Below are 16,190 nucleotides of genomic sequence, written 5' to 3'. Positions count from 1 at the left end.
AAACCTGACTCAGTTACTCCAGCTCTGTCAAGAGTAATGGGGCAAAATTCACCCAACTTATTGTGGGAAGCTTGTGGAAGGCTACCCGAAACGTTTGACCCAAGTCAAACTATTTAAAGGCAGTGCTACCAAATACTAATTGAATGTATGTGAACTTCTGACCCACTGGGAATGTGATGAAAGAAATAAAAGCTGAAATAAATCATTGTCTCTACTCTTATTCTGGCTTTTCACATTCTTAAAATCAAGTGGTGATCCTAATTTTTACTTGGATTAAATGTCAGGAATTGTGAAAAACTGAGTTTAAATGTATTTGGCTAAGGTGTATGTAAACTTCCGACTTCAACTGTCTATATCAAAGAATTGGCGAGGGCACAAGAACAGTCTGCAGCACCCGGCCTCACCCTACTCGAATCTGAATTCAAATGTCTACTGTTTGCTGATGATCTGGTGCTACTGTCACCAACCAAGGAGGGCCTACAGCAGCACCTAGATCTTCTGCACAGATTCTGCCAGACCTGGGCCCTGACAGTAAATCTCAGTAAGACCAAAATAATGATGTTCCAAATAAGGTCCAGTTGCCAGGACCACAAATACAAATTCCATCTCGAAACCGTTGCGCTAGAGCACACAAAAAACTATAATATCAGCGCCACAGGTAACTTACACAAAGCTGTGAACGATCTGAGAGACAAGGCAAGAAGGGCATTCTATGCCATCAAAAGGAACATAAAATTTGACATACCAATTAGTATCTGTCAAAAAAATACTTGAATCAGTCATAGAACCCATTGCCCTTTATGGTTGTGAGGTCTGGGGTCCGCTCACCAACCAAGAATTCACAAAATGGGACAAACACCAAATTGAGACTCTGCATACAGAATTCTGCCAAAATATCCCCTGTGTACAACGTAAAACACCAAATAATGTATGCAGAGCAGAATTAGGCCAACACCCGCTAATTATCAAAATTCAGAAAAGAGCCGTTAAATTCTACAACCACCTAAAAGGAATCGATTCCCAAACCTTCCATAACAAAGCTATCACCTACAGAGAGATGAACCTGAAGCAAGCTGGTCCTGGGGCTCTGTTCACAAACACAAACAGACCCCACGGAGCCCCAGGTCAGCAACACAAATAGACCCAACAAAATCATTAGAAAACAAATAGATAATTACTTGACACATTAGAAAGAATTAACAAAAAAACAGAGCAAACTAGAATGCTATTTGTCCCTAAACAGAGAGTGCACAGTGGCAGAATACCTGACCACTGTGACTGACCCAAACTTAAGGAAAGCTTTGACTATGTACACACTCAGTGAGCATACTCATGCTTTTGAGAATTGCCACCATAGGCAGACCAGGCTCTCAAGAGAAGACAGGCTATGTACACACTGCCCACAAAATGAGGTGGAAACTGAGCTGCACTTCCTTACCTCCTGCCAAATGTATAAATGTATGACCATATTAGAAAGACATATTTCCCTCAGATTACACAGACCCACAAAGAATTTGAAAACAAATCCATAAACTCCCATATCTACTGGGTGAAATACCACAGTGTGCCATCACAGCTCCAATATTTGTGACCTGTTGTTACAAGAAAAAGGCAACCAGTGAAGAACAAACACCAGTGAAAATACAACCCATATTTAAGATGATTTATTTTCCCTTTTGTACTTGAACCATTTGTACATCGTTACAACACTGTATATATACATAATATGACATTTGTAATGTCTTTATTCTTTTGGCACTTCTGTGTGTAATGTTTTCTGTTCATTTTAGTGTTTATTTCACTTTTGTGTCTTATCTACTTCACTTGCTTTGGCAATGTTAACATGTTTTCCATCCCAATAGAGCCCCTTGAATTGAATTGAGAGAGTGTACATCGTTAAGAAACTGTACATAGCCAATAATATAACATTTGAAATGTCTATATGCTTTGTGAGTGTAATGTTTACTGATTACTGATTTTGCCAAAGCAAATAGAATAGACAATAAACAATATAAACATATGCTTCCCATGCCAATAAAGCCCTTGGAATTGAATTGAATTGAGAGAGACGGTTATCAAGAAGGAGAGTAAGAGAGAGGGCTTGTATGTGTGAGACAGAGAAAGCGAGAAGGGGAGTTTGAGAGAGCGAGAGCGAGTTTGTTTGAGGAAGAGAGAGAGCAAGTCGGAGGCGAAGAGACCGTCGCTGCAGGTATTCTGACATTTCTGAGGTGAGCCAGCCACCTGAGATGACCTTTAAACCTCTACTAGAGTGAGTTCATGTCACAGGTTTGCTATGTGTGTAAGTGTCCATTACATTTGCCAATACACAAAGTCAATTATGCTCTCTCCGTACATACAATTAGAATAGGTAAATAGTATAGTAGTTACAGTGTGATTGAAAAGCCACATTTTTCTTCACAGACAGTATATTGGTCCCATTAGGGGTACTTGATGTAGCTCTGTTCCAGCAAAGGAGAGCCTATTACCTTTGCTCCTCCAAGCCACCAAAAACCTCCCACATTCATCTCATAAAACGTCCCCCTCTTCCTTAGGAGAGGGGGAGAGAGTGTCGGAGGGGGAGAAAGAGAGACTCTTGTACACACCTTTCCTCTTCATCTACAGTATTTCTCGCTCGCTCTCACTCACACACACCATAAACCAAGTGGCCCGTGTGTTTGCACATGAGTGCGCATAACGGTGATGGGAATGGCAGGTGTGTGGGAACACTGGTTGGAATGTGAGATTGAATCCTGTGGCTCTGCCAGGAATAGCCTTGGGAAAGGCAGTCAGTGTGTGGCTTACACTCCGACACCCTGGGAGAGATGGTGAAGTTGAAGCACGTTCTGCTTCTTAGACCTTGGAGAGTGATGAGCAAAAGTGGATTTGTGTGCGCATGTGCCTGTGCGCGCTTGGAATGCAGTGGGATGAGAGGAGCTGGGCAGGCATCGAAGCATTAGGAGGAGACCTCATCAACACCCAACTGATCTATCTGATACCACAACCAAGACATGCAGCGTGTGTGTGTGTTAGATTTCTCAACTGTGTGTGTGCAGTAATGTAGTGGTAAAAAATAGGTGGGTAAACGTTGTTTGCCATCTGCGGAGAGTAAAGCAACACTATATACTGTCAATGCTTATTTCTGCAAACAGTGGGTAAACGTTCACGCAAAATAAGAACGTTGCGTATTTGCAGTTTGTGTGCATGTATCCTCCACTACAACATTGTTTGTGTGTGTTTGTGTGAGCACAAATGCACAAATGTTTTTTATACCTTATGGCGACGTGTTTCTTTGTTTAACTTATGCTTGTGGGTGCCCTGCCTGCATACGTCTGTATTTACACTGCGCTCTCTGTCGCCCAGATCTGTTGAATAATTCGAAGATGCCATATTGAAAACTTTGAAAAGGGAATTCAGTGTTAGGTGCTAGCTCAAAGACTGTGCTAGAGTGCTAATACAAACGATCTCATGGTAGAAGTTGCCCCTAAACAAAGCTCTTGGATCAGATTACCCTACACCCAACTACACCCAATCCTAACCTTATCCACTAATAAAGGCTAAAAAAGTTGTGTCCCTGTATCAGTGGTTCGGGCAAGTTCTACAGAATCTTGTTAAGACACGAACACACAGCTCTTTACTTCTACTCTTCAGTGAACTGTGCCTGAACTATGTTTCATTCTCCACGTCACTGATTCAACTCACTGTAATTGACATTACCACCGCTGCACAGATGTGACCACTATATATCCTATCATTCTGGAGAGACAAGGGATGGTTCTAGGGAGAAGGCGATTATTGACTAAATACGGATGCACCGATATGACATTTTTGGCCGATACCGATATATATATTTTCCTTGACCCCCCCCCCCCCCCCATTTTGTGCGGCCTCTTTAAGCATACCACCACATAAGCATTAAGCATACCACATAAGCATACCACCCTGCATACCACTGCTGGCTTGCTGCTGAAGCTAAGCAGGGTTGGTCCTGGTCAGTCCCTGGATGGGAGACCAGATGCTGCTGGAAGTGGTGTTGGAGGGCCAGTAGGAGGCACTCTTTCCTCTGGTCTAAAAAAAATATCCCAATGCCCCAGGGCAGTGATTGGGGACACTGCCCTGTGTAGGGTGCCGTCTTTCGGATGGGACGTTAAACGGGTGTCCTGACTCTCTGAGGTCATTAAAGATCCCATGGCACTTATCGTAAGAGTAGGGGTGTTAACCCCGGTGTCCTGGCTAAATTCCCAATCTGGCCCTCAAACCGTCATGGTCACCTAATAATCCCCAGTTTACAATTGGCTCATTCATCCCCCTCCTCTCCCCTGTAACTATTCCCCAGGTCGTTGCTGCAAATGAGAACGTGTTCTCAGTCAACTTACCTGGTAAAATAACGGTAAAAAAAATAATAATAATAATTCTAGTACAGTAATATAGTTCAATCTCACACACACACATGGACGCAGCGGTCTAAAGCACTACATCTCAGTGCAAGAGGCATCACTACAGTCACTGGTTCGAATCCAGGCTGTTTCCATCCGGCCATGATTGGGAGTCCCATAGGGCGGCGCACAATTGGCCCAGCGTCGCCCGGGTTTGGCCGGGGTAGGCCGTCATTGTAAATAGAATTTGTTCTCAACTGACGTGCCTAGTTTAAATAAAGGTGGCACACACCTAGGGTTGCAAAGGGTCGGAAACTTTCCGGGAAATTTCCGGAAATTGTCAATGGGAATTTAAGCCCAGGAATTTTGGGAATTTTGCTTAAATTCATCAAAAAGGTTAGCTGCTAACAGTGAACCTTTTTTTGTGGGATACACAAGGCAATTCTAGGTCTTGTGGCATATTTTGGTTAAACTATCCCCAACTCAATTTGAAGTGCAACGCTCTGCATGCACAGTGCACTCTTCCATCACATGTACAGCTGATTCTCAAGATCTTGCACACTAATGAGATGCTATTGAGCCCACATTACTACACTGTCTGAGCCAAGGACTACATGCTTTCTGGTAAGTTTTGATTACAATACTGGGTGGGGTGAATATATTTTATATGACATACATGACTTTTAGTTAACTAATAAATAGTAGCCTACAGCAAAGTCTGTATAAATCATTTCTAACTTGTTAACAATTTCTGCTAGTTAGTTTTTGCTACCATGCGGGTTTTAACTTGCTTGAGCCTGCTAAGTGAGGAGTGTTAATTCTCCTGTTTCCATACGTTTCATTTTAAAACATTTATCTTACAATGGAGTTGTTTAATCTAACTGCTTAACTATTTATCTGTTCATGGAATTGTATTTTTTTTTAAACATTTTACAGGAAAATGCCACGGGCACTATCTGATGTGGGGAGACGTTTCACTGCAGCTAATGTAGAAGGAAAAGCTGTGTACATTTGTGTCAAATCATATGTGAAGAATGCAAAATAGATGCAGAATCATCTGGCCAGGTGCATAAAGTCCCCTTAGCGCTCACAACAAACAACCTCTGACAAAAGTCCCTCTACTTCTATTCGAGGTGAAAATGATGAATCGGACACCTTATCGACAGCAACAGCTCATGTTTTTTTGGACTCAATGGTCAGAGAAATGCTGATGAATGTCTTGCTCGAGCTGTGTATGCAGCTGGTTCACCTCTGATGCTCACAGGCAATGTGTATTGGAAGAGATTTCTGAATGTTCTTTGCCTAGCATACACCCCTCCAACCAGACATGCTTTATCTACTCATTTGCTGGATGCAGAGTTCAACAGAGTTCAAGTGAAGGTCAAGCAAATCCTAGAGAAAGCAGACTGTATTGCAATCATCTCTGATGGGTGGTCGAATGTTCATGGGCAAGGAATAATTAACTACATCATCTCCAGCCCTCAACCAGTATTCTACAAGAGCACAGACACAAGGGACAACACATACACACCAGTCTCTACATTGCAGGTGAGCTGAAGGCAGTCATCAATGACCTTGGACCACAGAAGGTATTTGCACTGGTCTAAAGTGGAGGAGTCCTACCCTCACATCACACCCATTGGCTGTGCAACGCATGCATTGCATTTGCTCCTCAAGGACATCTTGGCACTGAAAACAATGGATACAATCTAAAGAGAGCCAAGGAAATGGTTTGATATGTGAAGGGTCATCAAGTTATAGCAGCAATCTACCTCAGGCAGAGTTGCAAAGAAAAAGCCAAATCTCAGACTGGCCAATAAAAATATAATATTAAGATGGACAAAAGAACACAGACACTGGACAGAGTAACTCTGCCTAGAAGGCCAGCATCCCGGAGTCACCTCTTCACTGTTGACGTTGAGACTGGTGTTTTGCTGGTACTATTTAATTAAGCTTCCAGTTGAGGACTTGTGAGGCGTCTGTTTCTCAAACTAGACACTCTAATGTACTTTTCCTCTTGCTCAGTTGTGCACCGGGGCCTCCCACCCCTCTTTCTATTCTGGTTAGAGGCAGTTTGTGCTGTTCTGTGAAGGGAGTCATACACAGCGTTGTACGAGATCTTCAGTTTCTTGGCAATTTCTTGCATGGAATAGCCTTCATTTCTCAGAACAAGAACAGACTGATGAGTTTCAGAAGAAATGTCTTTGTTTCTGGCCATTTTGAGCCTGTAATTGAACCCACAAATGCTGATGCTCCAGATACTGAACTAGTCTTAAGAAGGCCAGTTTTATTGCATCTTTAATCAGAACAACAGTTTTCAGCTGTGCTAACATAATTGCAAAAGGGTTTTCTAATGATCAATTAGACTTTAAAATTATAAACTTGTATTAGCTAACACAACGTGCCATTGGAACACAGGAGTGATGGTTGCTGATAATGGGCCTCTGTACGCCTATGTAGATATTCCATAAAAAAAATCTGCCGTTTCCAGCTACAATAGTCATTTACAAAATTAACAATGTCTACACAGTATTTCTGATCAATTTGATGTTATTTTAATGGACAAAAAATGTGCTTTTCTTTCAAAAACATTTCTAAGTGATCCCATGCTTTTGAACGGTAGTGTATCTCATCAGCCACCTGGTGGAAGGGACTTTGTGAATCTGAATCCCACCAACATCAGCTGCCTCAGAGCGCAACTCTTCCTTGATTGGGAACACACATACACCAAAGCACGCAACAGGCTGACCAATACAAGGGTTAAAAAATTGGTGGCCATCCGGGCAAATGTGAGGCTTTTTGAGCCTGACAACGAGCCATCCTCAACAAGGTTGGAAAGTGACAGTGAAGATGATGCCTCAGAGTCTGAAGTTCACGAGGTGGACATTGAGGAGATCCAGGGAGAAGACATGGAAGCCTGAGAGGAAGACAACCAAAACTTTAGTTTCTAGACTATCATTTTACAGATGTATGTTGAAAACGTTTTTTGGGATCATTCAATATTCCCTGTCTTTTGTTGTTCAGTGAAATCATCCCATGTGAAGAGTCAACTCATTTAATTAAAGTTCAATTCGTAGCTAAATAGTTTTTTATTTCTATCATTTGCAATTATGTCTACTCATGATACGGTAAAGGTTTATGTTTCTGTCTCCATATGATATGGTAAATATGTCCAATGCAAAAAAACGTCTACATTTAAATGGTTTTAATATTAATTTGCATATATTTCCATTAATTCCCAAATATTCACGTTAATTCCCGTACATTCCCGTTAATTCCCAAGGAAAGTTTCCACCTCTGAATATTCCCCCAAATGTGAAACCCTACACACACCACACACCACACCGACCAAAAAGTTATTTTGTTGGCATTTAGGTATGTCCCCATTACCAGTAAAACATAATCAAAACCTATTTCTTTCCCTTACCTTCTGTGCTGTTTTGTTCATTTGTTCAGTCGTTTCATTCTCAACTAGGATTTAATCATGCATGTCAAGCCGAGAAGTTTCAGCTCTGTCCGTGGCCTCTTCTGTCGTGGGTTCTCTTCCTCGGTGCGCACTGTCACTCTGTCCGTTTCGTCTTGTCCAGCTGTGTATGTAACATTTCACGTAAACTCTGTTTCTTGTCTGCATTGAAGTAGTGGTCCTTGTACCTAGCATCAAGCATGGTGGACAACACAGTAAGGAGGCTCAGAGAGAATGCCACCGACTCGCTTGTTCACAGCCTTTAACCCCACGGTCTGTGTTGGCAGTTTTGTTGAGCAGGCGTTTCATTGCCATGACAGAGGGTATCACGTCTGCTGCAGACGCAGTTGATGAGCTAATTTCTGGAGTCCGTTGTTCGAATGGCACTAGGAGTGTGTTCATGTTTCCATCTCTTTAGCTATCATACTCTAATTCCACTGATTTCAAAACTTGATCTTCCAGAGAGTGGAAAGCAACACTTAGCTATGCAGCTCCACTACACTATATATATATATATATATATATATATATATATATATATATACACTGCTCAAATAAATAAAGGGAACACTAAAATAACACATCCTAGATCTGAATGAATGAAACATTCTTATTAAATACTTTTTTCTTTACATAGTTGAATGTGCTGACTACAAAATCACACAAAAATTATCAATCAAATTTATCAACCCATGGAGGTCTGGATTTGGAGTCACACTCAAAATTAAAGTGGAAAATCACACTACAGGCTGATCCAACTTTGATGTAATGTCCTTAAAACAAGTCAAAATGAGGGTCAGTAGTGTGTGTGGCCTCCACGTGCCTGTATGACCTCCCTACAACGCCTGGGCATGCTCCTGATGAGGTGGCGGATGGTCTCCTGAGGGATCTCCTCCCAGACCTGGACTAAAGCATCCGCCAACTCCTGGACAGTCTGTGGTGCAACTTGGCGTTGGTGGATGGAGCGGGACATGTTGTCCCAGATGTGCTCAATTGGATTCAGGTCTGGGGAACGGACGGGCCAGTCCATAGCATCAATGCCTTCCTCTTGCAGGAACTGCTGACACACTCCAGCCACATGAGGTCTAGCATTGTCTTGCATTAGAAAGAACCCAGGGCCAACCGCACCAGCATATGGTCTCACAAGGGGTCTGAGGATCTCATCTCGGTACCTAATGGCAGTCAGGCTACCTCTGGCGAGCACATGGAGGGCTGTGCAGCCCCCCAAAGAAATGCCACCCCACACCATGACTGACCCACCGCCAAACCGGTCATGCTGGAGGATGTTGCAGGCAGCAGAACGTTCTCCACGGCGTCTCCAGACTCTGTCACGCCTGTCACGTGCGTGTGAACCTGCTTTCATCTGTGAAGAGCACAGGGCGCCAGTGGCGAATTTGCCAATATTGGTTTTCTCTGGCAAATGCCAAACGTCCCGCACGGTGTTGGGCTGTAAGCACAACCCCCACCTGTGGACTTCGGGCCCTCATACCACCCTCATGGAGTCTGTTTCTGACCGTTTGAGCAGACACATGCACATTTGTGGCCTGCGAGAGGTCATTTTGCAGGGCTCTGACAGTGCTCCTCCTAATCCTCCTTGCACAAAGGCGGAGGTAGCGGTCCTGCTGCTGGGTTGTTGCCCTCCTACGGCCTCCTCCACGTCTCCTGATGTACTGGCCTGTCTCCTGGTAGCACCACCATGCTCTGGACACTACGCTGACAGACACAGCAAACCTTCTTGCCACAGCTCGCATTGATGTGCCATCCTGGATGAGCTGCACTACCTGAGCCACTTGTGTGGGTTGTAGACTCCACTAGAGTTAAAGCACCGCCAATATTCAAAAGTGACCAAAACATCAGCCAGGAAGCATAGGAACTGAGAAGTGGTCTGTGGTCACCACCAGCAGAACCACTCCTTTATTGGGGGTGTCTTGCTAATTGCCTCTAATTTCCACCTGTTGTCTATTCCATTTGCACAACAGCATGTGAAATTTATTGTCAATCAGTGTTGCTTCCTAAGTGGACAGTTTGATTTCACAGAAGTGTGATTGACTTGGAGTTACATTGTGTTGTTTAAGTGTTCCCTTTATTTTTTTGAGAGGGAGATATTTATAAAAGCTGCGTTCGACAAGATTACCAACACAGATTGACCATCTCAAATAGACAGAAGCCTCTATATGGCAGACCAATCCGAACTCCTCTCTCGGCATGTCCAGCCCACTCATTATCTCAGCCAATCATGTCTAGTGGGAAGGTTGCTGGCTTTTTCTGTGGCTTAACCAATAAGGCTCGTAATTTAAGAGTTGTATTCGTATTTACACATGGCGTACAAGTTTGTTATTAAGGCACATGAAAGTTCACATGTTCGAGAAGGCATTTCTGCCAAAAAACTACTTTTGCTACAAACAAAACATGTTATACATTCAAACAGCTCTCCTGTGAAGCTGCAGGAGTTGTGACCAGTTTTTGTTGGTTATGCTGTCATAGTTGTGTCTAGGCGGGACATGTGGGGGAGGGAATGTTGTCCCCTCCAGGTAGGTGTTTGTTCCCCTGTGTGCTGAGGGTGTCAGGTTCTTGTCCAGTTCTGGCATTTAGGTCGCCAAAGACTTGTACATGTCCCTTTCCACCCCCTCTAGGATGGAGAAGCTAAAGTATGGGGATTCTTTTGGGGGGATGTAGGTAGCACACGAGGACATTTTTGTCTGTTGAGATAATTTCCTTATTATTTCTCGCCAGATGTAAAATGTTCCTGTTTTGACTAATTTAATAGGGTGGGTTAGGTCTGCTCTATACCACGTTAGCATACCCACTGAGTCTCTTCCCTGTTTCACACCTTGTAGTTTGGGGGATGGGACTACCAGCAACCAGTGGGTCCGTCTCCTTTATACCATGTTTCTTATAGGATGACAATGTCTGTATTTCCAATTTCTTCTCTCTCTCTCTCTCTCTCTCTCTCTCTCTCTCTCTCTCTCTCTCTCTCTCTCTCTCTCTCTCTCTCTCTCTCTCTGTCTCTCTGTCTCTCTGTCTCTCTGTCTCTCTGTCTCTCTGTCTCTCTGTCTCTCTGTCTCTCTGTCTCTCTCTCTCTCTCTCTCTCTCTCTCTCTCTCTCTCTCTCTCTCTCTCTCTCTCTCCGCCCTGTCTCTCTCTCTCTCTCTCCGCCCTGTCTCTCTCTCTCTCCACCCTGTCTCTCTCTCTCTCTCTCCGCCCTGTCTCTCTCTCTCTCTCCGCCCTGTCTCTCTTTTTTGCTTTCTTTCTCTTTTTCTCTCTCTGTTAATAATACAGGACCCATACAGGACTATATGGGTCAGTGGGGCTTTCCTCACCCAGTTACTCCATAATGCCTCTGACACACACACACACACACACACACACACACACACACATTATTCATTCATACTTCAGTCAGTTCAGACTTCATAGCTGGCTGCCGCATGGGCTGCTTTACTCAGTGACTTCATGTAGTCCATGTTGGACGGTCAATATTTCATACTTCATATCAACAGGCATGCACGTTTGTGTGTATATATTAGTGGCCTGAAGGCCCACAAGAAAGATAACTCTTCTGCTTCTTCTTCCTCCTCCTCTTCCTCCCCTTCTCCTTGTGGTAATTTCATTATCTGTTGATGACAAAGAGCCAGTCATTCTGCGATGGGTATAGTGGACTCAGCGGATATGCAGTTAGTGAGGAATGCACCGAGTTTTGGACTCAGGGAACAGACACATAGAATAGGATATGGAGGATAATAAATAACCAACATCCTCTCCAGCCAGTGTATTTCCCTGCCATCACCTTGCTTCTTTCCTATACTTTCTTTTCTCATTCTGTCTCTGTCTTTTAATTGTATTGCTATATACACTGAGTATACCAAACATTAGGAACACATTACTAATATTGAGTTGCACCCCTCCCCCCCTTTGCCCTCAGAACAGCCTGAATTTGTCGGGGCACGGACTCTACAACGTGTCGTGAGCGTTCCACAGGGATGCTGGCCCATGTTGACTCCAACGCTTCCCACCATTGTGTAAAGTTGGATGGATGTCCTTTTGTTTGGAGGACCATTCCTTATATATACAGGAAACTGTTGAGCGTGAAAAACCCAGCATCGTTGCAGTTCTTGACACATGCCGGTGTGCCTGCCTTTTGTCTTGCCCATTCTCCCTCTGACTGGCACACACACACACAGTCCATGTCTCAATGCTTAAAAATCCTTCTTTAACATGTCTCCTCCCCTTCATCTACGCTGATTGAGTTGGATTTAACAAGTAACATCAATAAGGGATCATAGGTTTCACCTGGATTCACCTGGTCAGTCTATGTCATGGAAAGAGCAATGTGTTCCTAATGTTTTGTATACTCAGTGTATTGGCTGTGACCATCGGGCCATGTTCGCTATCATGCATTTGTGTGTGTATGCTCGTGCTTTGCTTCGGCTGTGTTAATGGCTGGTGTTTTCCTCTGTAGTGCTGCCCACCTGCTCTCCACTGGACTTCCATTGTGACAATGGGAAGTGTATCCGCCGCTCCTGGGTGTGTGACGGGGACAACGACTGTGAGGATGACTCCGACGAACAGGACTGTCGTAAGTCACACACACACACACACACACACACACACACACACACACACACACACACACACACACACACACACACACACACACACACACACACACACACACACACACACACACACACACAAACAGAAACACGCACACACAAGTTCTGCAGGCCATCATTGTAAATAAGAATTTGTTCTTAACTGACTGGCCTAGTTAAGTGAAGGTTAAATAAAACAATTCTACATGCATCCAATCCGGACCTCAGAAATCTTCCTGCTACCATGTGAGTGCAGGGAGATATCTGGGGTGAGATATGTGTAAGACACACAACTGATGCATTTGCACCCGCTTACATATTTGTAGAATATTTTTACTCCAGAAAGGATGTGTGTCAACATGCTGACATATCTAAGCCTTTATACTTGGGCATGAACAAATCCACATATTTTCAGAAATGTCTCTTATCTGTAATCATTACCTGATCAATTTATTTATTTTTACCTTTATTTAACTAGGCAGGTCAGTTAACTTCTCTACGGTAGGGGGCATCATTTGGAATTTTGAATGAAATGCATGCCCAAATTAAACTGCCTGCATCTCGGGCCCAGAATATATGATATGCATATAACTGGTAGATTTGGATAGAAAACACTCTAACGTTTCCAAAACTGTTAAAATAGTGTCTGTGAGTATAACAGAACTGATTTGGCAGGCAAAAACCTGCGAAAAATCCATTCAGGAAGTAGTTTTTTTTTTGGTTTTGTAGTTTTCTATTCAATGCCAATACAGTATCCATTGACTTAGGACTCAAAATGCAGTTTCTATGCCTTCCACTAGATGTCAACAGTCTTCAGAAAATGTTTCAGGCTTGTATTCTGAAAAATGAAGAAGTAAGAGCAGTCTGAATGAGTGGACCCTGCCGTGTCACAGAGCTTTTTCCTGCGCAAGACCGAGAGAGTGCATTTCTTGTTTACATTTTATATTGACGACGTTATTGTCCGGTTGAAATATTATTGATTATTTAGGCTAAAAACAACCTGAGGTTTGAATATAAACATCGTTTGACATGTTTCTAAGGAGTTTACGGATACAATTTGGATTTTTTGTCTTCCTGTTTTTACTGCGTTTTAGCCTGTGGATTACTGAAGAAAACGCGCGAACAAAACTGAGGTTTTTGGGTATAAAGATACTTTATCGAACAAAAATAACATTTATTGAGTAAATGAATGTCTGCTGATTGCAACCATATGTAGATCATCAAAGGTAAGGGATTAATTTATCTCTATTTCTAAATTGTGTAACTGTTCTAGCTGGCTGGCTACTGTTTGTAATCATTTGTTTAGTGGGCTATGTTCTCATAATCGTAATGTATGCTTTCTCCGTAAAGCATTTAAAAAATCTGACACCGTGGTTGGATTCATAAGCAGTTCATCTTTAAACCTATGTAAAATATGTTTTGTTTTCTGAATTTTTATAATGAGTATTTCTGTATATGAATTTGGCGCCCACCAGTTTCACTGGCTGTTGAAGAGGTGGGACGCTACCGTCTCACGTGCCCAAGAGAGGTTAAGAACAAATTCTTATTTTCAATGACGGCCTAGGAACAGTGGGTTAACTGCCTAGTTCAGGGGCAGAACGACAGATTTTTACCTTTTCTGCTCGGGGATTCGATATTGCAACCTTTCGGTTACTAGTCCAACACTAACCACTAGGCTCACTGCCGCCCCGGCAGGTATCCGTATAATGAAACATTTATAAAAAATCAATAGATATCCTTACATGATATGTAATATTCATCCTTGGTATGTCTGATAAAAGGGACCGCCCTGTTTGTTATAGACGATGGGTCAAGATTTCGTCGTCAGCGGCGGCCCCTCGCAGTCCCGAGCCAATGTGGTGGTAGTGTCGGTCTGTGATCCACTTCAAACTGTCAATGCATAAATCATGAATCAATATTGTGTCGATATTGAAAGAATATATTGTCATTTCACTAACCATACCACAAGGTAGCTACTCTACCTGCTTCCTTCATGACGAGAACAAGCTAGCTAGCCAAGTTGCTTGCTAGCCAAGTTACTTAGTTAGCTAGCTAGCTTATATTAACCTGTAATACAAAATACGGCTAAACTTTTTAAAACGTTACCTGTCACCACATAGCTTGATAAGGGGTAAAAAAAAATCCCTAAAGGAATAGCAATGTCATTATTTGTTGGCTAGCTAGGCTACCAGTTAGCCTTTACTGTTGGCTAACCCCATTCCATACAATTTTGGGTAATTGTGGCATTCAAACAAGACTGCAATGAAAACAAATGGGACTGTAGCGACTGTGTTGGCATCAAAATCCAGGGTGTGAACTATGTTTCTATTCAAGCGTTGATTGACATGATAATGGCCCGATAGTATTGGAGAAAAGTTTAAAAAACGGACCCCTCTGACGCTGTACAGTAAATATTGACGTGTCATGACGTAACGTACAGTGCGCATAATGCAACTCATTCTGTGTCGTACAGCCTCTCTCCACCAGGTGTAGCGCTTCTCTCAGATTAAAAACAAGAAAGGGACAGGGACAGAGTAGGGGGGATACTTAGTCAATTGTACAACTGAATGCATACATTTTTTGCATCATCACTGCCAGCCATCATGAGGCTACAGCAGCTGTTTACTTCTGAAGATAACTTTAGCACCTCCCTTTAAACCTGATTCAAATTCGACACAAACCTTCAAGTAGGCATGTTAAAACTTCTTATGGCTGCGATCACGTTACCGGGATCAACATCCGGGGAAATTTCAGAGTGACAAACTAAAAATACAACGTCGTAACATTAAACATTCTTAAAAATGCAAGTGTCTTACATCCTTAAGACATGCCACTGGCTTTGAGTAAAGCCAGACTTAACACTACACATCAGCACTACACATCAGCAACTACAGCAACTGAAATGATTGCAACACTTAACAAAGAGCTGTAGTTAGTTTCGGAATGTGTAGCAAGGAATAAGTTAGTCCTAAGTATTTCCAAAACTAAAAGCATTGTATTTGGGAGAAATCATTCACTAAACCTCAACTATGTCTCATAATGAATAATGTGGAAATTGAGCAAGTTGAGGTGACTAAACTGCTTGGAATAACCCTGGATTGTAGTAAACTGTAATTGTAGTCAAAACATATTGGTACAATGGAAGCTAAAATGGGGAGAAGTCTCACCATAATAATGCGCTGCTCTGCCTTAACACTATCAACAAGGCAAGTCAGAGGATGGTAGACGCAGGATGGCGCCGGAGAAGATTGCAGGCGTTTTACGTGCCCCCAGCCGATTTTGTCACGATTGTCAAAGGGAGAGTGAGACCAAGGCGCAGCATGATATGAATACATCTTTTTTATTTATACGAAGACGTAACACGAAACACTTCTATAAACTAACAAAATAACAAACGACCTTGAAGCTACAAACGCAAGTGCACACACACACTACTTACGTTCAACATAGACATAGACAATTCCCCACAACACAGCTAAAGCCTATGGTTGCCTTAAATATGGCTCCCAATCAGAGACAACAATAACCAGCTGTCTCTAATTGAGACCCAATTCAGGCAACCATAGACTTTCCTAGATACCTACACTGAACACTAAACCATCTACTCTACTAAACCCCCTAAAACATACAACACTCTAGACAATACAAAAACACACAAACTTCCCCATGTCACACCCTGACCTAACCAAAATAATAATGAAAACAAAGATAACTAAGGCCAGGGTGTGACAGATTAGTTTTTTTTGTTTGCTTATTTTCGTTG

At 42.7% G+C, this 16,190-nt stretch overlaps 1 protein-coding gene across 3 annotated transcripts in view; it reads left to right on the top strand.

The window, feature by feature from the left end:
• LOC129854014 (low-density lipoprotein receptor-related protein 4-like) overlaps window positions 1-16,190 on the top strand; it is a 221,259-nt gene that overhangs the window by 118,501 nt on the left and 86,568 nt on the right. For all 3 annotated transcript variants that reach the window (XM_055920608.1, XM_055920607.1, XM_055920609.1), the window contains exon 3: window positions 12,295-12,411. In XM_055920608.1, coding sequence (XP_055776583.1) covers window positions 12,295-12,411 — 117 coding nt within the window. The remainder of the gene's footprint in view (window positions 1-12,294; window positions 12,412-16,190) is intronic.

This window comes from Salvelinus fontinalis, chromosome 4 (assembly GCF_029448725.1).
Source record: "Salvelinus fontinalis isolate EN_2023a chromosome 4, ASM2944872v1, whole genome shotgun sequence".
Classification (NCBI taxonomy): domain Eukaryota; kingdom Metazoa; phylum Chordata; class Actinopteri; order Salmoniformes; family Salmonidae; genus Salvelinus; species Salvelinus fontinalis.
This window is presented reverse-complemented; position numbering and strand designations above follow the sequence as displayed.